Source organism: Bison bison, unplaced genomic scaffold, assembly GCF_000754665.1.
Source record: "Bison bison bison isolate TAMUID 2011002044 unplaced genomic scaffold, Bison_UMD1.0 scf7180017864282, whole genome shotgun sequence".
Taxonomy (NCBI): Eukaryota; Metazoa; Chordata; class Mammalia; order Artiodactyla; family Bovidae; genus Bison; species Bison bison.
In genome coordinates, this window is record NW_011494854.1 from 1,385,799 (window position 1) to 1,409,656 (window position 23,858).

The window sequence follows — 23,858 nt, forward strand, 5'->3', positions numbered from 1 at the left end:
GTTGGATCTCCTTGCAGTCCAAGGGACTCTCAAGAGTCTTCTCCAACACCACAGTTCAAAAGCATCAATTCTTCGGCGCTCAGCCTTCTTCACAGTCCAACTCTCACATCCATACATGACCACAGGAAAAACCATAGCCTTGATTGGACGAACCTTTGTTGGCAAAGTAATGTCTCTGCTTTTGAATATGCTATCTAGGTTGGTCATAACTTTCCTTCCAAGGAGTAAGCGTCTTTTAATTTCATGGCTGCAGTCACCATCTGCAGTGATTTTGGAGCCCCAAAGAATAAAGTCTGACACTGTTTCCACTGTTTCCCCATCTATTTCCCATGAAATGATGGGACCAGATGCCATGATCTTCATTTTCTGAATGTTGAGCTTTAAGCCAACTTTTTCACTCTCCACTTTCACTTTCATCAAGAGGCTTTTTAGTTCCTCTTCACTTTCTGCCATAAGGGTGGTATCATCTGCATATAGGATTAGCTCTTCTTTTTTTCTTTTTTGGTAGAATTCCCCTTTGAAACTTTGCCCTTTTGGTAGAATCCCCCTTTATTTCCTCTCTGATCTTTATTATTCTTTCCTTCTGCTGACTTTGGTCTTTGCTTGTTCTTTTTCTAATTCCATTAGATGGTAGGTTTGGTTTTTTATTCAAGATTTTTCTTGTTTATTGAAATAGGCCTGTCTTGCTATAAACTTCCCTCTTCCCACTAGAATAGCTTTCACTGTGTCCCACAGATTCAGAAATTTTCCTTTTAATATAAACATTGCCTCACTAAGGCTGCTTAGGGGAATACAAACGTGTGATGGATGAAAATGGAAGTGGGGGAGTTTGTGGCCTATGACCTAAACTTTGCTTCCTCCACATAAAATAAAATCAGGGGCACATCTCACAGATAGATGTTAATCTTGGCCACATATGTTAATAGCTTAATACATTCTTCTTATCTATAGGTGTAACTAAAAAGATAATTTAGGATAGTGTTAAGAAATTATTCAATTTTGATATTTAAGGATTTTTTGCCTTAAGATGCAAGAGATTTTCTGTCAAGGGGGCTTTTCAAGTTTGTGCTTTTCCAAACAGGTAACAATGACAGGCCACATGAAAAAAGAAAAGGCCAAAAACATAGTGGTAGGGAGGAAAGGAAGGACTCTAAATATTGTGACAGATTGGAATGGATAAAACCAAGAAGTGCTCTGCTGGGCTGAAGTCACAGTCTCCTAGGATCAAAAGCAAGTAGTGGTGTCTGGGAGTTTGGTTCCTGTGAATAAAGGGACTAAGAGGGCTTCAAGCAATTCATTTGGACTTCTGCTTGAAGCAGTGTTTGGATGGTTCTCCAGGACTGATAAAAAGAGTCTGGGAAAAGAATGGGGCAGGGGAGGGGCCATATGATTCTGTATTTTGTGGCAGTTTCTTCCTTGTTGTTCTCCATCACCTGAGGTGGTGCTGACTGTTCCCTGGGATGATGGCTGTTAGCCAGCTTCTGACTCAAGGAGGTAGAAGGATATGTAGGCAGCTGGATCTATATCTTCTGCTGCCACAGGGATGGGCTCTTCTGTGTACCTAATGCAATCACGGAACAGGAGCACAAAATGCCATTCTGCAATGTAGACTGGGGCTAGAAACCCAGAAAAGACACAGCCCTACAGTTATTAGTCTATGGGGGTGGACACAGAGGAAATGAGAAGGAAAACAAAACCCTTCTCCTCCTCAAAGTGAGCCTACCAACTGATATTTCAAAACATGTAAAGAAACCTAAGGCTAAGAAGACAACCCACCAAAACAACAAATGAAACAAATTCAGTTGAAATGAAGTTGACTTCATGGAACAATCTGAAGGAGTGATATAAGTAACTATTAACTCTAAGAAGGAGAACTATTTGGGCTAAAACATGTAAAAACTAAACAGTCACAAAACTGGCAGGCAGTGTTTAAAGCATGGTTATGGCATGCATAGGTTCTTGTGCTCAAAGTGAGGATAAAACTACTGGAAAATTTATAGTTAAGCAAATATGTTAAACATGCGCAATAATGTTAATAAAGTTGTCTAGTTTCTAAATCAACAGAAGGAAAAAAGAGGTTTATAGAAAATTTTATTAATTCAACAGGACAGGAAATGAGAAAAAAAGAATTAGAGGGAAAAGGTGCTAAAAAGAGATTTCTACCTATGTAAATTATTGAATTGTGCTGTTGAATTATCAGATAGCTTTCCCCAGGATCTCTAGCCCACAAGAAGTGATACTTAACAACTGAGTGAGTGGGGGTAGGGGTTGATTTGTATTCATTGATTTTACTGATTTCCATGGTAAAAAGGACTCCTACCATGACCAATTTCAAGATACCAATATAACATCAGTCAGTTCACAAAATCCTTGAAAATACAACAGTAATACGTAGGGAGCTTGCGCTTGCTGACTTTAGCGTACTGCTGTTTGTTTGGGAAAGACAGGCTTTTCTCCATGGTCTTCATACTATATATAATTTTGACAACAGAATAAAGATTTAGAAAACCCAGATTCTCTGCATTACTTCTCTAACCGAAACCATGTAGAAATTTATTGGGAAACCAGGAGTTGGTGGCATTCTGTTATTAGAGTATTTATCATATGGTTATGGAAGGCTAGTAATTTATGATCCTTGCTGGAAAAGCCAGATCGATTCACAGATAAATGTCTTCAGCACAATAGAATTTATATCATCCACATGATAATTGACCACTGTGTCATACATTCAATCATTCATTTCATTATCTGATAAAATGAGCCGGAAGTCTAATATGTATGTGATTTATTAATGCACACTAGTGTGAAACCCATGACCCATCTAACCTGTTACCTGTCCTTGGCAACATAGTATACAGTTGTCTCCATCCAGTAATAGGATTCCACGAGGAGGATCAACGGCGTTTTAAATCTAGACATCTTCTGTTGAATTAGAACACATCAGAGAAATACTAGAGCTGTTACTCTCTCTTCCTTCTCTCTTCCCCTCAGGCATATGTTCCTACTCTTTTTACTTTTTTTTTTTCTTTTTTGAGCACAAGTAGTTTGTCCTAGAGCAGGGTGGGTGAGTAAATGGCCTGAAATAGCCTATCATGTCACTGATTTGCTGCTATGAATATATTTAGCGACACAGTCCTTCTGCATCACCTGTCTATGCCTGTCACTGAGTTAGAGTGGCTTGAAGCTCAGGACACACCAGTACAGAGCAGGCAAGTGACACATTCCCTGTAGAGAGAAGAAGGAAAATTAAAAAGGAAAACAGAAAGCTAACCATTTAGAAACATATGCATGGACTTAGATCACTAACAGTGGGAGCAGAAGCTATCCACACTACCCACCCCCACTTTCTTTATCAACCCCCAAGAACATTTGTTCCCTGCAGTGTCTGTGTGTCTATGCTTTGCTTTGCAAGGGTTAATTAGAGGGCCCATTATGCATCAAATTAAAGGCTTGGCTGCCTGAGAGTTCCTTTCAGAAAGGATTAGGGTCTCTGATGAGGCTTTGATGTAATAGATGGAGCTGTTCTGCTCCTTCATGTTAACGCAGGGGCCTTAAGGACTCCCCAGGCTCTCCTTGACAGTTGATTTCGCTTGCCTAAAAAAGAAAACTATTTTATCATACAAAAATTTAGTGCTTGAACAAGACTCTGTACTGGCCTCCCTGGTGTTCATTTTTTGGTCTAAACACAGAGGCACAACACTAACTGGCTTCCTTGGGTGACCACTTCCTCAGGAAGAACTGTCTCTCCCAAAAGCAAAAGGAGCCATCTCTTTGGCTTTGTAGTTCATCGCCTTGGAAGGTTCTTTTTTGTCAGAAGCTGGGCAGAGGGATGGCAGAAGACAGGGTTGCTAGTTGTTTGTATCCTCACAAACAGGAACCCAGGCAGCCAGTAGCTGTGCAAAATCCTCATTTGCGTGACATTTACAACTACTTTTTTTTTTTTGGCCTTGCTGCAAGGCATGTGGGATTGTGGTTCCCCAGCCAGGGATCAGCCCTGCCCCCTGCAGTGCAAGCACAGAGGTCTTAACCATTGGACTGCCAGGGAAATCTCATACAACTACTTTTTATCTGACAGTATTTTCTCCAGATTTTTCAGTAGCAATTAGGTTGGGCTTGCCCTTGTGGCTCAGCTGGTAAAGAATCCGCCTGCAATGAGGGAGACCTGGGTTCAATCCCTGGGTTGGGAACATCCCCTGGAGAAGTGAAAAGCTACCCACTCCAGTATTCTGGCTTGGAGAATTCCATGGGGGTTGCAAAAAGTCGGACACGACTGCGCAACTTTCACTTTCACTTTAGGTTGTTAATGAAAACCTGATTTAGCTTTTTTCCCCCAAATTGACTGAATATCATCAATAATATTCATACAATTGGCAATCAGCCAGAGAAGTATTTAGTCAGTTTAAATATTTACCAAAAGAACCAAATTACCAAAATTTTACCATGTAAAAGAAAGGGCACTAAATATGGGTAGACACAATGCCAGCGAGACCACTGAACTAGGCCATTATCTTTCTTCTTAATCTAATCCTCCTCCCACTTCCACTATATACTATGGCCTGAAATTTTAGTTGGAATCATTATTGCCATCATTTAAGAGGCAAATGTGACTTTCCTATTGTTTTCATGTCACTTATGAAATAAAGCCTTTGACTGTGTGGATCACAGCAAACTGTGGAAAATTCTTAAAGAGATGGGAATACCTTACCTGCTTCCTGAGAAATCTGTATGCAGGTAAAGAAGCAACAGTTAGAACCGGACATGGAACAACAAACTGGCTCCAAAGTGGGAAAGGAGTACGCCAAGGCTGTATATTGTCACCCTGCTGATTTAACTTATGCAGAGTACATCATGCGAAATGCTAGCCTGGATGAAGCACAAGCTGGAATCAAGATTGCCAGGAGAAATATCAAAACCTCAGATATGCAGATGACACCACCCTTATGGCAGAAAGCAAAGAGGAATGAAAGAGCCTCTTGATGAAAGTGAAAGAGGAGAGTGAAAAAGCTGGCTTAAAGCTCAACATTCAGAAAACTAAGATCATGGCATCTGGTCCCATCTCTTCATGACAAATAGATGGGGAAACAATGGAAACAGTGAGAGACTATTTTCTTGAGCTCCAAAATGATTGCAGATGGTGACTGCAGTCTTGAAATTAAAAGACGCTTCTTCCTTGGAAGAAAAGCTATGACTTACCTAGACAGTATACTAAAAAGCAGAGACATTACTTTGCCTACAAAGGTCCTTAGAGTCAAAACTATGGTTTTTCCAGTAGTCATGTATGGATGTGAGAGTTGGACTAAAAGAAAGCTGAGTGCCGAAGAATTGATGATTTTGAACTGTGGTGTTGGAAAAGACTCTTGAGAGTCTCTTGGACTGCAAGGAGATCAAACCAACCAATACTAAAGGAAAACAGTCCTGAATATTCTTTGGAAGGACTGATGCTGAAGCTGAAACTCCAATCCTTTGGCCACTTGATGCAAAGAGCTGATTCATTGGAAAAGACCCTGATGCTGCCAAAGATTGAAGGCAGGAAGAGAAAAGGATGACAGAGGATGAGATGGTTGGATGGCGTCACTGACTCAATGGACATGAGTTTGAGCAAGCTCTGGGAGTTGGTGATGGACAGGGAAGCCTGGCGTGCTGCAGTTCCTGGGCTCGCGAAGAGTCAAACACGACTGAGCAATTGAACTGAACTGATGTGATGTTCCGATCCTTTTCCCACCTCTCCCAATCTCCCCTCCTGACTTTTGAGTTGCTTTTGATTCATAGGCTAAACTTTTTAAGCCATCTTCTTTCCATTCTTTGCAATGAACAGCACATGGTAGCTTGGCACCTTGCCTTTCTTTTCCTTGATGGATGTCAGCATCTGGATGCTGCGTTCAGCATGTGCTGAATCAAGGGACTTAACTGTACAAAAATTCACCTAGTTGCTAGTAGATATAAAGCCTAGATTAAGATCAGAGAACTCTGTGTTTCCTTGGCCACCCAGGGAGAATGTTTTTACTTGATGGTTCTTTGATACAAGATATCAGTTGGGATTAAACATGTTATTGATATATGAAACAGCCCTATGAAACCCATGGCCATGTTTACTAAAGGGAAATAATATTCATTATGTTATATGAAGTCATTTCTGTGAAAACCCAGTAAAGTTGTAAATCTCTAGTCTCCTTACCAGTCAACAGCAACATCATCTTCATCATCCTTCTTCAAGCAGCTGGTCTGTTTTTATATAGTGGATTTTAAGAATAGAGAACAGACTGCATTTCCCATTCACACTGACTGCTTGAGAGCCTGGAACCAAATCTGTGGCCACCTCTAACAAAGTAGTTTATTTGGTATTCTAATTCCTATTTTCATTCCCTAATTTCCCCTTTGTTTTGTTTTTCTCTTCTGCTTTTAATTATTTTTATCTTGCCTTATTGCAAGTACCTTTATTTATTTAAACACATGCTGTTGTGAGATGCCTTAAATTATTTCTAGAGCAAGATGAAATATTCAAAATAAATTGTATCTGATTGTGGGAATTTAAAATGATGCAGTCCCTTTGGAAAATAGTCTTGTGTTCCTCAGAAGCTTAAACATAAAGTTATCATCATTTCAGTTCAGTTCAGTCACTCAGTCGTGTCCGACTCTTTGCGACCCCATGAATTGCAGCACACCAGGCCTCCCTGTCCATCACCAACTCCCAGAGTTCACTCAAACTCATGTCCATTGAGGCAGTGATGCCATCTCATCCTCTGTCGTCCCCTTCTCCTCCTGCCCCCAATCCCTCCCAGCATCAGAGTCTTTTCCAATGAGTCAAATCTTTATATGAGGTGGCCAAAGTATTGGAGTTTCAGCTTTAGCATCAGTCCTTCCAGTGAACACTCAGGACTGATCTCCTTTAAAATGGACTGGTTGGATCTCTTTGCAGTCCAAGAGACTCTCAAGAGTCTTCTCCAACACCACAGTTCAAAAGCATCAATCTTCAGGGCTCAGCTTTCTTTATAGTCCAACTCTCACATCCATACATGACCACTGGAAAAACCATAGCCTTGACTAGATGGACCTTTGTTGGCAAAGTAAGTTATCATATGACCCAGCAATTCCACTCCTAGGTATACACACCTAGGAGGAATGAAAACATATGTCCACATAAAAACTTGTACCCAAATGTTCATAGAAGCATTATTCATAGTAGTAAAAAAGTAGAAGCAACCCAAATGTCCCTCAGATGATGAATGGATAGACAAGTTATGATATATCCTTATATGGAGCATTATTTATCAAATAAAAAGGAATATTGTGTTGATACATGCTACAACATGGATGAACTTTGAAAATATTTTGCTGAATGAATGAAGCCAGTTACAAAAGACCACACATATTATATGAAATGTCCAGACTAGGCAACCCATATAAACAGGAAGTAGGTTAGTAGTCACCTGGGACTAAGGAGTTGAAGGGAAATTGGGAGTGACTGCTAAAGGATATAGAGCTTCTTTTGGGGACAATGAAAATGTTCTAAAAATTGATTATTAGTGGTTACAAAACTGTGAATATGCTAAAACTATTTGAATTGTATACTTTAAATGAGTGAACTCTATGGTATGTAAATTATGTCTCATTATGGCTATTATAAAAGTCATTTGCAGCAATTAACTGTAAATTTTATGGAGTAGTATTTGCTGCTTTTCTTACACTTTTAATTTTCACTTTGTGCCAGACAGGTGCACTGTAGTTAAATTCACTTATTTGCAGTGGAATCTGTAGACTAATTTGGAATTGTGAGAGTAGAAATGGCCTTCTCCATAGGATGCAAATAAATACTCTATTTGGGTCATTTTATCCACCAGGTAAAGCCAGAGTTTGTTTAGCAGCAAGTTCCAAGCCTGTGGGCATAAAGGCTGATATTCTACTTCCATTCTTCCTCATTTTGGGCTTGTCTTTCTAGACCCTCTCTCCTCTACCTTGTCATTTTATTCCACCTGGTAGTGAAAATAAATGAGCAAAAGTGGTCAGGGAGAAGTAAGAGAATAACTAAAAAATGTGGCATCATTGCAGGCAAGGAAAGAGAATATTTCAAGGAGGAGCAAGTCAGTGGTGATCATCAGTGAATAGAGAATAGAATGGGGAGAGACCATTGAATTGGTAACTTAAGATCTTTGGTTTTCATCAAGAGAGATTGTAATTGGATAGTGAAGGTAAAAAGTAGATTGTTATGTTCACAAAGATTTAGCTACAGGTCTGTCCTTAGATTTAACTTGGTCTAAGATTCCATTGATGGTTCTTTGTTTTTTCTTTCCATACTCTTGACTTGCCTTCAAGTTCCACAGCTACAGTCATCATTTTTCCCTTCTCATTTCTTTAATTCAGACTGTATGTTTCCTAAATGGATCCCTTCCCTGCCTACTTCCCTCCCTCTAATTTACTTTCTAGTATAGTTCCAGTTTGTTTTTTAAAGTAATTGTGTTATCTTGCTGTTCAAAAAAGCCACTTCAATGTGACTAAGAAAGAAAACTCAAGCTCAATGGTATGATCTTCTAGGATCTGCATAAGATGTTCCTGGTCTCACCCCATCTATATTACAATTGTATTATCCTATTCTACTCTGTTCCCCATATGAGCGGATGGGCTTCCATTCCTACTGTGTTCTGTACTAGAATGCTCCTCTCTTGTATTTCCGGTCAATATTGCTTTCCTAATTTAAGACCTAAATACCACTTCTCCAGTGAAACACTGTTTACCTAACTAGAATTGTTTACTTCATTTGAACCACTCTAGTGGTTACACTTTTTAGCCTTGAATTCTTGTTATTGATGTCTATATCCTATTGCTTGTTTTTAAGTTCCGTAAAAGTTGACATCTCACTCCAGGGATCTTTTCTTCGAAATACTTGGTGCAGTGCCATTCACAGTAAATACCTAGTAAGTGTTTGAATGAATCAATGAATTTAATCCCACTTGGATCTCTAAATGTTTCATATGTGTAAGTTTGGAGTTATCCCAGAAAATAAATTTTGGGGGGAGGCATATATCTTCTATTTATTCTGCACTCTCCTAGCCTCCCCACTCCAGTCCTGGAGTAGTCCTACCTGTAATGGTCATGTACTGTGAAACTGGTTATTCTTTTCTCATAGGGAATGGCTGGGTACTGTCCATTGCCTCCCCTTCCTAGGAAAAAATGCATACAAATAAGAATTATGGATTTAATTCCAGTCAACATGGCAAGTAGGATCAAGGGAAAGATTAGAATTCATATATTCCCTGGCACTTAAACTTGGACTAAGAAGCAGACCATAACGGTTTGTCAAAATGGAAATTGATTTTTGAATCAAAGAAATTAGCCAGACATTCAAAAATAGGAGTGCCCAAAGGCTTGAACTTGAAAATGCCAAAGTTCTTTGCTTTTGCTGAATTGTCAGGGCCTAAAATTCTTTGTTCCCCCAGAACTCTGAAAGTTCTGATCAGGACATCTATCAAATAGTAATTTTATCCTGAATGGTGGGAATCACATTGAGAAAAAGTAGGTAATTAATGGGCACGTGTTATTCAAATCTGACTCAAGGAGCCGTTGCACTTTAACCTTTCTTTTTTATAGCACTCATCCTACTTGGAACTGGATATGCCATTTTATGCATGCATATGCCATGCTATCTTCCTCCAGTGAACCGACTGACTGTATCCCCACCACCTAGTACAGTGGCTGGCCCACAGAGCTGGCATTTATTGAGTGCTTACTATGTACTAGGCACTGAACATTGATCATCTCATTCACTCCCTACAATGACTTTATTACAGTTTTACAGATGGAGAAACTGTGGCCCAGAGAATTAAATTAACTTGTGTATCATCATGTACTTATATGAAGTAGTTAGGTTTGATCCTAACCCCTGATTTTAACCTTTATATATTACTGCTCCAATGATTGGCACCCCAATTTTTTTAAATGAGTGAGTACATGTGTCATGCTTGAGTAAGAGTGATTAAGTATACTGTCATTTAAATAAATCAACAGACTATTTTAAATATTTTAAGATTAATAATAGTTTCTATGTAATAATAAATGTTATATGAATCTAGTTATATTAATAATTAAAGGTTAATATCATTTTAAAATGAACTTTTTGCTCTGACTCACCCACAATTACATAACCACACTTCCTTCTGGGCTCAGCCATCACTTCCCTCTTTGTTCCTCATCTTCCTGACCTGCTTTAAGCATTACCTTAATTTCCACCTGAAGCAAAGACCTCTTCACAGAAGCCAAGGCCCACATCTGGTTTCCCGGCTGAGTCTAGGGCTGACCTGTGGCCAACCTCAGCCCCTCACAGAGGTCCCAAAGGCAGTGGCTTGGCTGCTGCAGGGGAAGTTCAGCAGCACTTGCAGCAACAGCCAACTCCCAGATCCTTGGGAAGCCACGGCCTGAGAGATGGAGCCATCAGAGGACTCCCATCTCCAGGGACTACCCCTTCCCCAACCCTTTGAACCAGACGGTGGGATCTGAATATGGATTAATTGTCCAATAAACTTGCTGGAGCTGTGCGATGGAGTAATGGTTCATTTTTTTCCAGCACCCTGACTAAACCACATGGCCAGAGTTACCTGGAGAAATAGCTGTTTAATTGCAAAGTATCAGTACTTTTCCCAATCAAGGAAGAAAGAAAGAAAGAAAAAGAGGAGTGAGAAGGTGGTGACTTGGGCCCTCTGGTTTCAGTCCTTAAGACAGCCTTAGTTCTAAGACATGGACACGGGGGTCCTTTTTGGTGACAGCATTAGAGGGTGTGCTCATCCCCAGTCTTTGCAATGTGGAAAGCACAACTGAGACAGAAGAAAGAGTGGCGATAACAATGGTAAGAAGACTGCACCTCTGCCATCCTCTCCTTTGGCTTCTCCTCAGCTTCGGTGTCCCCTGAGCCCCATCTTGTCTTGTCCCTCTGCTCTGGCCTGGTTCCTTTTGGTTCTTCTCCTCACTTTGCCTCTTGCACTTTTACTCATTCTTTTGTGGTCTAGTAAATTCTTCTTCCCTCAGTCCTTCCTGGCTGTGGCCCTCAACTTGTCTGCCAGACAAGCTATGCTTGAGGATCTAGAATTTCTGTTACCAATTACCTTCCCTAAGAATACAATGAGTCCGTCTGGACTTTTCTAACTATTTACTATTGATTCTGGGATCAGAAACATAAAGGTAACATGAAGAGGTAGTTGTGTTCACAGGTGTCATGCAGGGCACAATCCTGGGTCATTCCAGGTTACACATGGTGGCTCTCTGCCCTCAGGCCACCCTCCTATCCTGGACCCTCCTTTTGCTTTAGGACTCTCTCCAGCTGCCATGATGCACATGTCATGTTCTTCCATTTCTCTTTCCTTCCTGTGTTCCCTTGAACTTACTCTGGACCTTTGGTGCTGATGACTTTGTCTAAAGGTGGCGCTGACTTACTCATCTTTCTAACTCTGTTCCTGCCTTCTCACCCTAGTGACCTCAGGCAAGATGCCAGCTGCCCTGTGGTCCTGCCACTCTGCAACTTCTCTCCTACTTTGCCAAAATTAGGGGCTCTGAGTGTCTCCCCTCAATCAGCTGAGATGAAGACTCAGCTGTTATTTGCAAAAGTTTGGTACTGATTTCTCACAATGGAGCTTTCAAGGATGTCATTTACAGGGCCCTGGTTCCATTGATACAAAAGAGGATCTGTGGCCGAGTAAGTTTGGAAACATGAACCTAAACAAAATTACCCCATTACCCATCTCATAATAAGGACAGAGCTTCCTGTTTTAAAACCCTCCAACCTACCTTCTGAGGGCTTTTTTTTTTTTTGGCAAATACTGACTGATTTCTCTGATTGATAACCCTAGATCAGCCTCGCTGAGAAACAGACTTCTGGTCCTCTCTTCTCTGTTTCAGGTTAGGACCCTACTTCCCTACCCAATGTGTGAACTTAGTGTATGATTTCAATTCACTACCATGTGCAATATTTGCAGACTGAACATGAAAACTGAAATGGAGCTAAGTCTTTCACCAAATGAGATTTGGTTTTGCTACATATACAATGTCAAGTTTCTCAGCCTGCCTTCTTTTGAGGCATTAGTCATATTGGGGAAATGCCTGTGATTGTCATAATCTTGTCTTCCAAAATGGAAATTTCCTTCCAGGACAGCACCATGGGCTCTGATATTTAACCTATAATTAGTATACCCTCTGGAGGATTTCTTCTTTTCATGCAGAGGCCTCTTTTTCACTCAGGCTTCTGTCTGCCAATGATACAAACTGCAGATGCAGTGCATCACGGGGCAGGGAAATGCTTGCTCAGATCAAGAAGGTTCAGCTACTCGGTAACAACGGAAACACTTAACAAACTAAGTAGCAAACCCACAAGAAAACAGCAGAAAGTATAAAAGACAGCATACTAAAAAAGAAATGAAAAGAGACATGAATCTCAAGTTTTCCTCTACTTTTGTCCCAACATGTAGAATACAGTTGCTCCCTCTCCTGCTTTCCTCTCCAAGTTCACCAGTATTTTTAGTTTTTGACATTTTAGCTGCTTTTATCAAGCATAGTTATCAGTAAACATCCATTAGTAACTCTTAATAAATAGCTCCCTCTTGAAGGCATCTGATTCTTTGGTTATGAAATGCCAGTTTACAGCGGCCAGGCAGGTGCATCTCAACAGTGTGATCGTTTGGGAGCAAAAGGAACACAAGCACTGCCAGCTCCAGAGCCCGACACAGAAGTCTGACCTTGTTTCTTGTTAAGAAATGGCTCTTTATTTTCCCCCTGATTCTGGCAGAAGCCAGGCTGGGAGATTGCAGCAAATGGCTGCAACAACCTGTGTTTAATGTGGTGACACTAATGAATTCTGAGAATTAATCTTCAGCCAAGAATGCATGATGGAAGGTACTAGAATTTCAAATTAGGTAATGGATTAATTTCTTTCAGGGCTGAAGTTTGCTTCCTTTTTCTTCTGGTAGACTTTTCTATCATATTCTAAACCACCTTCCATGGCTTTGTAAATCCAGCTAATACATCTCGTGGTAGTTTTAATTTTTTATTCTTTTGTTTTGTATCTTAGCACAGAGATAACCACACATAAGTCCAGATTTTTAAAAAAGAGTTTTAAAACATCTGGAACTGAAAGAAAAAATTACTTATGATTTTGGGGGAAAAACAATATTTTCTAAATCTAGTCCTTGTTCAATTTCTTTTTTCCAGAGTCAAAGATTCTGGGAAGAAGTTATTTTAGAGAATGTATTTCCCCAGGTCCCCAGAAGACCCTGTCTTCTGCAGAAATGCAGCCTACATGTATCTCAAACATGCTGGTGAAAATTAGGGGCTCTGAGTGTCTCCCCTCAATCAGCTGAGATGAAGACTCAGCTGTTATTTGCAAAAGTTTGGTACTGATTTCTCACAATGGAGCTTTCAAGGATGTCATTTACAGGGCCCTGGTTCCATTGATACAAAAAAGGATCTGTGGCCGAGTAAGTTTGGAAACATGAACCTAAACAAAATTGAATTTTCTTTACCTCCATACTTCTAAGAACATTTAATATGCTCATATGCACTGTGAAACTCCAGATTTACTTGATTTACGGAATCACCAGTGTTTCCCAACCTTTTGACCAGAAGCCTAGTTTCATTTTTCAGTGGAATGTCTCATGAGTCTAGTGTTTCACTCAACTTACCTCACATTGGCCAGCCCCTATATTCCCACACAGAAGTCAATGTTTTATGCATGTTCTTATAAAAACTGTTGAATCCCAGGCTGGGAGAAAATATTCTGCATCTGGAATTTGCAATTCCTGATTTAATAAGAAATCCTGAAATGAATAAGCATATTATAACTTCCTTAGTTCTCCATGTTTGTTCTCCACATCATTAGAGGATTTAATCATGCTGTAAAAAAGGTCATGGAAGCTGTCAGGAGTTCTGATGGGTCTTGACTGTCAACTCTATATTAATCCACTAAATCCCTGCCTGAAAGGAGAATAAGACAGAATGATAAGCTGACAAGCATAGTGTTATGGGTTTGGGGCACAAAATTGCAACATCTTAAACAATAAAGAATATTCCCAAGTTAAAGTTGGAAAAAGGACTAAAGCAAAGAATTGTTCTTAGATATTCGAAGAAGGCAGCTTAGGAGGTGAATGTCAACATTCTGGTGGCCTCCTGAGTTCCTAGCTACACAGCTTGCCTAATCTGGCTTCTTGCATTGCTGATCCAGTTTCCCAAACTGGAAATGTCTTCTATATCTTCTCCCTGAATTGAGTTCAATTTAGTTCCAAAACTTCTCCCCAAATTCAGCTCAATTCTCATTCTCTCCACTAGGCTTACCCGACTGCTCCCCCCACCTGCCATAACTTAGCATTGGTCTGCACATTGTGCCTGTGCCGTTTTAACAACACACTGCAAAGTAGGAGGGGTTCTCTTGTGGGAGCCAGGGAATTGGTCTCATCACTATCAGGACTTGACCTCAACTTCCTTACCTTGTAAAAGAGGGGTTAGAATAGAAAATCTTGGTCCTTTAGCTCCAAAACCCTATGCTTTTTTGTGACCTTTTCATTCTAAATAATCAAACGCTGGTTTCTCCTGTTTTCTATGTTCCTCTTGTCCTTCCATCTTTAAAATCACATTGTAGATCTTCGAGGAAAAGGGTCATCATTTTTTTATGAATTAATCTATTTTGACTAATTCTGGTTGTGTAATAAATGTTTGCTGAACAAATGAAATGATATGATTTCAATGACCTGATTGATATCTAGTAATGTTTGACTTCCAGCCATATCTGTTCCTAAGACAGAACTTTCTTTTATTTATCAGTAAAATAATAAGTCCATTTCATCCTGGCTATTTGCTCCCCATGAGAAAAGAGTATGCAAGAGTGTTTTAGAATAAGGCCCTACCCTCAAGGTCTTCCTGTCCTTCTCCTAAAAACCCTCCGATGCAGTTGGAATGTCGCACCTCTGCTTAGCATTCTTCCCATACACACTCAGTTTCAGTTTTGCTGACCCAGTGGTATGACATTCAGCCCACTTGGGCCTTCCTGAGAGAACTAACAAATAGATCCTCTTGGTCTTTCCCTCAAAGTGTAGAATGCCTACCATCTTTATATTTTTTGAATCTCCCAAGAGACCACAGATCCACTTGTTAATTTCTCCCTTGTCTGATTATCTCACTAAATTATTTATCCTCATTCCTCTTACTCCCCCTGTGATCTAGAGAGAAATCCTCTCCAAAATGCCAAAGGATCTTGTAACCTTGTTTGCAACCTTGCTCTTCCAGTGGATGCTAAAATTCTGAAAGATATTATAGCACCTTTAATTGCATCTCCAGAATCCAGTAGATACCTATTTTCATAAGGGTGGAATATGGATTTCCTGGTCTGTCTCAAGCCCTGTCCAAGAAGCTTTGAGTACCTGGAACACTGTTCCAAGGCACCTATCCGAAGGAGAAGACAGAAGCAGCTCCTGCTCATTTTTCCATTCGCCTGCTGTAAATTTTCTACTAATTGTGTGCCTCTCACTTTTTGCCTCCTTGAGTTTTCTATTTAAGTACTGGCTAGTCAACAAGCAGTTGAGAGTTGCTCAGAAAGCAAAATGAATTAATATGGTGGGAAAATCTATTAAGGAATTGCATTCCCCATGTTTGGGCATATACTTGAGTACAGGAGGTATGGCTGTTTGGTGATGGGAAACAGATGTAATGCACCCTCACAATATCCTTGGGCCGGCTTAGCTAGGGGTCCCAGCAGTGTCTGGTTTCCCATCCAGGTTGGGTAGGGGTGGTGGTATGAAGCCACCATGTCCGTCTTCAGTAGGAACTCTCAGAGAACACAGACTGTTCTTATTTTGGGAGTTTTCATACACCATCCCTCAAGCCAAGATGATGAAGCCATACACCTGTGTTACTGACCATATAAACTATCCAGAAATTCCTTCTTCCCAGGTGCTTAGGGAATTATTAGCATTTATTTTCCTTTGGTAGTCACATAATTATATATAAATGAATATACGTGGAATCCCAGGAAGACTGTTGATTTAAAAATATGAACAGAGTATTTTTCAGGCTTGGGCACTGATTTTTATTTTATAAGAAAAATAATAAATACAAAAGGCTCCTGGACCTATAAAAGTCAAATGATTGATTTCTTCCCATAGCAAGACAGAGGTGGTATTTATAGTTGTGCAGGCAGCAGAATGGAGATAGTCTGGGTTCTTTTGGCTTTTCTAGTTGAAAGCTCCAGTACCAACAGATAGGAAATCCTCTGAATCAAGTCTAAAACCAAATAACTGGGAAATTTACTTCAGGACCTGAAGTCAAGGGATACAAAAGTGGTTTGAAGTACAAAGATTAAGGCCTTTTAATAAAACCAACAGTTGAGGAGTGTGTCTTCTTAAATGTTTTGAAAAGATGCTCAAGGTGAGGCTGAACATTTTACCATTTGTCAGTGCATTTCATTATTTTAAGTATGTTGTGTTTCACATGTTGCTAGCATGTCACTATTGGGGAAACTGAAAACGTTTATTTTATGGAGTGGGCAGAAAGACATCCACTGTTTACCCTAAGTCTCCAGTGTGAGCTAAGGACTGATAACTTAAAAGTGTGGATGTTGAAATTTCTTTCTCCTGTCAAGGGCAGCTACTCAGAATGGAAATACGATGGTAATTGGAGGGGTATTCATCAGATTCAATTTCACTAGAAATTTCCTGTGTCAGAATCATCTTTAATAACATACAGCACACAGCAAAATGTACTGAATCATTGTTTTCTTTGAAAAGGGCATTGAATCTGAAGCAGAAAGTGGTTACAACCATGCAGTTTTAACCAATTAACCGCAGAGGAGTTTAAATGCAACCCAGTTTTTACCATTTTGAATGGACTTTTTGTTCCCTGTTTGAATAATTCCATTCCAATTCATCTGAATTATATTGTAGTCACTTCCTGTTCTGAGGTTTTTCTGCTTCTTCAGAAGATATTAGAAATCAAGGGATTGAATCTTCTCTGTGAAGATTTCTTTATGATTCATTTCTGTCCTTGCAAACTCCGAAATGCATTTCCCCAACCACCAAATACTGGACATTTCATATACTAGGATTTCATTTAAATGATAATGTATAATTTTATATGCTTCTAAAATAAAGTAGATAGACTAATCAACTTGACTCCATTGTAAACATTTTTTTGTAATGAAATTGTAGTCTGACCAATCTATCTTTTCAGTATTTTGAATATTTCAAATTAAATTGATTGTGTTTTCAATACATATTTAAAGCATACAAAATATATTTCTGATATTTTGATTAATTTGACTAGTAGAGAATATTTTTCTCTATGTTCTGCTACCTATGAATAAACAGCTATGTAAGGTTAGTGATCAGGTTTTATAAATGAGCTTTTTCTCCTCTCTCCCATATTTACAGAGAAGCCAGGTGTCTAAGATAATACTTGGACTGTTTGTTGATTTTTGTGAACAGGTGTCTCATTAAAGATTTTGAAAAGCGACCTTCGGTCACGCATCTCCTCGACCACCCATTTATTAAAGGAGTCCACGGAAAGCTTTTGTTTCTGCAGAAGCAGCTGGCTAAGGTCCTCCAAGACCAGAAGCATCTAAATCCTGTTGTTAAAACCAGGTATGGTCCACAGCATTTTTCTGCTTTCTCTCTCTCTGGTTATTTATAAAAAATGGCATGTCATGTGTTTTGATTTACCCAGCATTATTACTGGTAATTATCACATCCCTGCATTTCTGAGTTCATTTACATGACATTAAGTACTCCATGTGCAGTAGATGACAACAGCAAAGCTTCAGAAACTAGCTGCCTATTTGTGCTGTTATGGCTAATTTGTCTCAGAGTGGCTGAAATCTCACTCTGTCCTAGTATTCTAGTTAAAACCCAACACACATATATATTTAATATAAATGTAGATTTTTTTAAATTCCACCAATAATGAAAACTGGGTGAAACCAGCCATGGCTGAGATTGTGTGAGAAATCTTTACTTGGCTGTTGCAGGCTGGAAAGCAGAAGTGTAGGCTATAAAGTGGTTTTGGAAAGATTATGAGTTCAACACTGAAGATTTTTTCTCTAAAGTGCTTTGAGCCCATTTCCTTTTGTTAAAAATTCCTTAGGAGCAATTTAGTATTTTTATTTGAGTTTTTCCTCCAGATATTGTCTATGCTATCTAAAGTAACTGTGATTCCTCCCTCCTCTACTTTTGTAGCGTAGATTTTTTAAAAAAATGTTTATTTTTAAAGGCAGTTCCTTAAGACAGTATTCTGTGGTAGTCTCTAAGAAATAGATGTTTGGTTTCTGTCCAGAGGGTGGCAGAATTTCTCTTTTAAAAAATTAAATGCAAATAAAGCTACTTCCCCAGCTCAGCAATTACTTGGTTTTATAAAACTAGCCAGGATGCAGATAAGCTCTAATCCATTATTATTAAAAGAACATTCACAGGACTGTAGGTGAAGAAACTAAAATATCACAAGTCACAAGTTCTGGAAATATTCATGTATTCTGCAGAAAACTGTTTACAAATCAAAAAGCATCAGAACTCTGGAAGCTAGAGGCATAGTTTCAAGGTGACTATATCTTGCTGATTTTTTCCCCACCACCACCAGGTTCCCTTTTTGATAGCTCAAAACAAATTTTTTCCTACTCTTTTCCTTTTTCCACTGCAATTTCTGTTTCTATGGCTTGCCTACAGTGTAGAGAAATTCTTGTCACTTGGTACCTTTTGAAGCAGTAGAATTTGTGTTTAAGCCTCGGGGAACTGAAATCTTCTTTTCTTCTTCTGCTTTTGTTCCTATGCCAGCCACCACTCCTCTACCACTCACCTTTACACACACACACACACACACACGCGCGCGCGCAAAACCGCCATGAGAAATGAAGATGAAAATAAAGTACAAACCAAGGGAGAAACAAACCCCGCATTTAAATACTTTACATTGAGTCATGTGTCTTCTTGTTTCTTCTGATTTGCTCCAGAGCAGTTTCTGAAACTTAGTTGCAAAATGATTCAGCTTTGTACTTTTGTCTGATTTTGCATGTCCAGATGTGTGTCCTCTTTTTAAAAATTTTTTTTCATTTGCCATAGAAAGCCAGGGCTCCAGGCTCTCTCCCCTCCCCCTCTAATTTCTCTTTATGTGTGTTAATTCTTTTGATGTCAAAGGCCTCATAGGGTCAAAGACCCTTCTCTCAGGGTCTTTGTAATCTAAAGTTTCACTCAGAAGTATATGTTTCTTTGAAAAAGTCACTAAAAAAATACAACCTCACAAATAGGTGTCAAAACTTTAAGCAGGCACTTCTTTAGGAGAAAGTAAAACTAATTCTAAAGGAAACATAATGCATGTAATTGACACATCTTAGGACCTAGCCTATATTATTACTTCCTCTTAGCAAACGGCAGGGAGCTGGCTACATAGGTGTTTGTTAAGTCCAGAAAAATTCTTAGATAATGTTTGATGCTGTTAATTCAATGTATTTAAAGTTGTGAGTTTCCAAGTTAAGGTGGAAAAAGCAAAGAATAAGTGGGGTAAGTGCATAGATGAGTGAGGCAAATACCCAATTTACTTTTTTTTCTGCACAGTTTTGGTCACACAGCAGGTGGTACAATGCAGTGGTTTAAAAAAAAACCTGACTCTGCCAGGTTTGAATCCCAGCTCAACCACTTACAGACAAGTTATTAAATCTTTCTGTTCCAAAATTTCTTTATCTGTGAAATGGAGATTATTTTGAGAGTTGAGTCAATACATTAAAAAATAGTTAATGTTGATAACGGAGTTAAATAACTCTGATAACGATGATAGTTGATAACTCAGTCATTGTTAGCAGTAGTTGTAGTTGAATACATTTGAGATTTGTTTAATTCAGAGTCCTCCATTTCTTTTGGCCTTAATCTGTGGAAATTCATCTCTATTTACTTACCAAACCACATCATGAGAATAAACAGTACAGAGATATTAAATGTTACAAATACAAATTTCTGTCTCTTATTTAAAATCTAATTTATTCATTCCAGAGACATTTATGTGTGTATATGTGTCAAGCCCTCTGCCAAACAGAGGAACTACAAGGGAAATCAGATACAGTTCCTGATAAAGAACTAATAGTCCAGTGTGTGAAATAGACAAGAATCAGATGAGAACAGCTCAGCATGAAAAGTACCTGGATAGAAGGTTTCCTGGGGTACTTCCCAGAGTACTTGGGAAAGGAACAACCTAGAAACTGTTGGGAAGGTGATCCTTGAACCATCCTGAAGAACAAACAGAACACAGTTATTCCACATGGAGGAGAAGGATGAGCAGAGGGCAAAGACACAGAGGCTGAAGAGAGCTTACGGGATTTGGTGAACAGTTGGTTGGTATTGCTGGAACTTGGGGGAAGGGGGTGCAAGGAGACAGGGGCCAGGGCAAGATGGGCTAAGGAGCCTGGATGTGTTCTTAGGCACTGGGGAGCAGCAGAAGGATTTCAAGAAGGGATGTGCTTGAGGAAGACCATTCTGATGGCAGTGATGGAATGGAGTTGGACAGAGTTGGAATTAGGAGGGCAAATGAGAGCAGATTGTGGCAACTGTAAATAACAGAAGATATTAGTTTGGTGCAAACATAATTGAAATTTTGGACCATGAATTTTAAATCATTATAACTAGACTCAAACACATCTTTATTAATCAAAACAGGAACCATTATAGTCAACACACTTTTGCCAATGAAAAATAAGTTTTATATTCCTGGAGCATAAAAATCTGCTTTGGGATTTGATGAACTCTTAGAAAGCTATTTTCTGAGTCCTGATGGTTGTAGAAGCATTTTCCCTGCAAAAAAAGTTGTCCAGATGCTTAAAGAAGTGGTAGTGGGTTGGTGAGAGGTCAGGTGAAATGGTGGATGATGAAAAACTTCGTAGCCCAATTTATTCAACTTGCGAAGCATTGGTTGTGCGATGTGTAGTCAGATGTTGTGCAGAATTGGCCTCGTTCTGGTGACCAGTGCCGGCTGCAGGCATTGCAGTTTTCAGTGCATCTCCTTGATTTGCTGAGTATACTTCTCAGATGTAATGGTTTTGTCAGGATTCAGGAAGCTGTAGGGGATCAGACCAGCAGCAGACCACCAAACAGTGACCATGACCTTTTTTTGGGGGTAAAAGTTTAGCTTTGGGAAGTACTTTGGAGCTTCTTCTCAGTCCTGTCACTAAGCTGGTCATCATGAAATCCTCTTTCTGTCACATATCACAATCCAATAGAGAAATGGTTTGTTGATGTTGTGTAGAATAAGTGAAGACGACACTTCAAAATGATGATTTTTTTGATTCCTGGTCAGCTCATGAGGCACCCACTTGTCAAGCTTTCTCACCTTTCCAATTTGCTTCAAATGCACAATGACCATACAGTGGTCGATGTTGAAGTTCTTCAGCAACTTCTCACGTAGCTGTAAGAGGATTAGCTTTGATGATTGCTCTCAGTTGGTCATTGCGAACTTCCTGTGGCTGACCACTGCGCTCCTCATCTTCAAGGCTCTCGTCTCCTTTGCAAAACTTCTTAACCCACCACTGCAGTATATGTTCATCAACAGTTCCTGGGCTAAATGCATTGTTGATGTTGCAAGTTGTCTTTGCTGCTTTACGACCCATTTTGAACTTGAATAAGAAAATCACTTGAATTTTCTTTTTGTCTAACATCATTTCCCCAGTCTAAAATAAATATAGATAGCAAGTAATGTCATTAGCAAAGAAAAAAAAAAAGTAAGAAATATGCGTTTAAATGATGTATAACCTAACCACATTTCTTTAAGAATGTATTTGAATATAAAATGGCAAACTTCAGCAATGCAAAGCCGCAATTAATTTTGCCCCAACCTTATAGTATGATGATAGTATCATCAGGACTTAGTGGTGAATTGGAGAGAGATTAGGGAAGAGAGAAGTGTTACAGTGTCTGCCTGAATTGGGCTCCTTACCCTGCTTCAGACTTCAATCAAATAGAAACTGCAAGACACTGAGAAACAAAGACCAGTGAAAAGGCTTTGCTTCCTCTTCATATCCTATCAGATGCCCTACACAGCCCATGCTATGCTGTGTACTTACAGATTCACACAAAGGTTCTAGCTTTCTGCCCAAAGAAGTGTTCTTCAATAGTCCAGACAGTACTGGGCCCCTCAGCGGCACAGACTTGTTTAGTTTTGAGAGTTAATGTAGAGAAATGAGAACTATAGCCTATAGGATGGACATGTTTTACTGTTCCTGCAAAGGCAGGGAATGTTCTATCCACTTTAGTACTTTCCCGAGAGGAGAGAAAAGTTGGTATTTTCAGGGGGCTGTGGAGCAGAAGGCAGAGAAGGCAGAAGGCAGAATGGGGAAGAACTTGGATAGGTGAGGGAAGGATCGTCTAAGGAAGGAGGCACTGAAAACAGAGAAGGTAACAGAGGAAGCACAAGGGAGGAGAATTAAGCATCTAAGAGAAAGACTGACCTTAGAAAACACATCTAGGTTGGGAAAGACACAGAAAGGTTGTGATACCCAGAAAATATGAAGGGCAGGGGGAAGAGGAGATGCTATGAGGACATTGATGTTGTATGGCCTTTAGCTTTCCAAAAAAGTAAGCAAAGTGGTCTCAAAGTTGGGAATGGGCTGTGGACTCCAGGGAAGTGTTAAATCTTTGAAATAGCCAATATGACAAATATGATAAAGAGTTTATTAAAGATGGATGTAACTATTACTCAGTAGCACAGAAAACCCAGGTGGAACTTCATCAAATAGCAATGTATTTTAGTGGAATTAATCAGTGTCTAAGATAATGCATGCAGAACATTCAGGAGACTATTTGGCATTAGAACCTCCGTAAAATTGTACCATTAACACTGTCACCTTTTCCATCTATCATCTCTCTCAATTCTTAGCCACAGGAGCCGGAGGAGACAAAGAAGATACTGTGGTCTTCAGGTTGGAGACTGGGTTGGATGGACATTATGGGTGGACATGGGGGCAAAAGAATCTGAGTAGGAGTGTATCCCCGAGGCCTTTTGGGAGTGTGGAAGAAAAGTGAAGCCAGAGTGGTTTATTGACTTTGAACATGCGTCTGGGTCAGGGGACTGGCGGTTACAGTGAAGACAAAGAGCAGATGCAGTGAAAGGATGGTGAGAAAAGAGATTGTAGAACTGAGTTCTCAGGAACCTTTGAGAGATTACTGGGAACTAGTCACAGCACAATTGTGGACAGCTTTAGTAGAGGAGAAATAAAAATTTTTAAAGAATCAACAAAGAAGACTCTTGAAATCACAATGTGAAAAGAATTAACAAAGTGATTGGTTCAGTTTGGCCACTCAGTCATGTCTGACTCTTTGCAACCCCATGGACTGCAGCACGCCAGGCCTCCCTGACCATCACCAACTCCTGGAGTTTACTCAAACTCATGTCCATTGAGTCGGTGATGCCATCCAACCATCTCATCCTCTGTCATCCCCTTCTCCTCCTGCCTTCAATCTTTCCCAGCATCAGGGTCTTTTCAAATGAGTCAGTTCTATGCGTCAAGTGGCCAAAGTATTGGAGTTTTAGCTTCAGCATTGGTCCTTCCAATTAATATTCAGGACTGATTTCCTTAGGACAGACTGGTTGGATTTCTTTGCTGTCCAAGGGACTCTCAAGAGTCTTCTCCAACAGTTCAAAAAGCAGTTCAAAAGCATCAGTTCTTCAGCACTCAGCTTTCTTTATAGTCCAACTCTCATATCCATACATGACCATTGGAAAAACCATAGCTTTGACTAAACAGACCTTTGTTGGCAAAGTAATGTCTCTGCTTTTTAATAAGCGGTCTAGGTTGGTCATAACTTTTCTTCCAAAGAGCAAGCATCTTTTAATTTCAAGGCTGCAGTCACCATCTGCAGTGATTTTGGAGC

General features: G+C 39.7%; 1 protein-coding gene across 1 annotated transcript in view; it reads left to right on the forward strand.

Annotated features, from left to right (window-relative positions):
* The window catches only part of MYO3B (myosin IIIB), a gene marked incomplete at its 3' end in the record, with an annotated part of 319,055 nt that overhangs the window by 210,286 nt on the left and 84,911 nt on the right, over positions 1 to 23,858 (forward strand). The window contains exon 9 of the mRNA XM_010849415.1: positions 17,445 to 17,600. Within this exon, the coding sequence (XP_010847717.1) occupies positions 17,445 to 17,600 (156 nt within the window). The remainder of the gene's footprint in view (positions 1 to 17,444; positions 17,601 to 23,858) is intronic.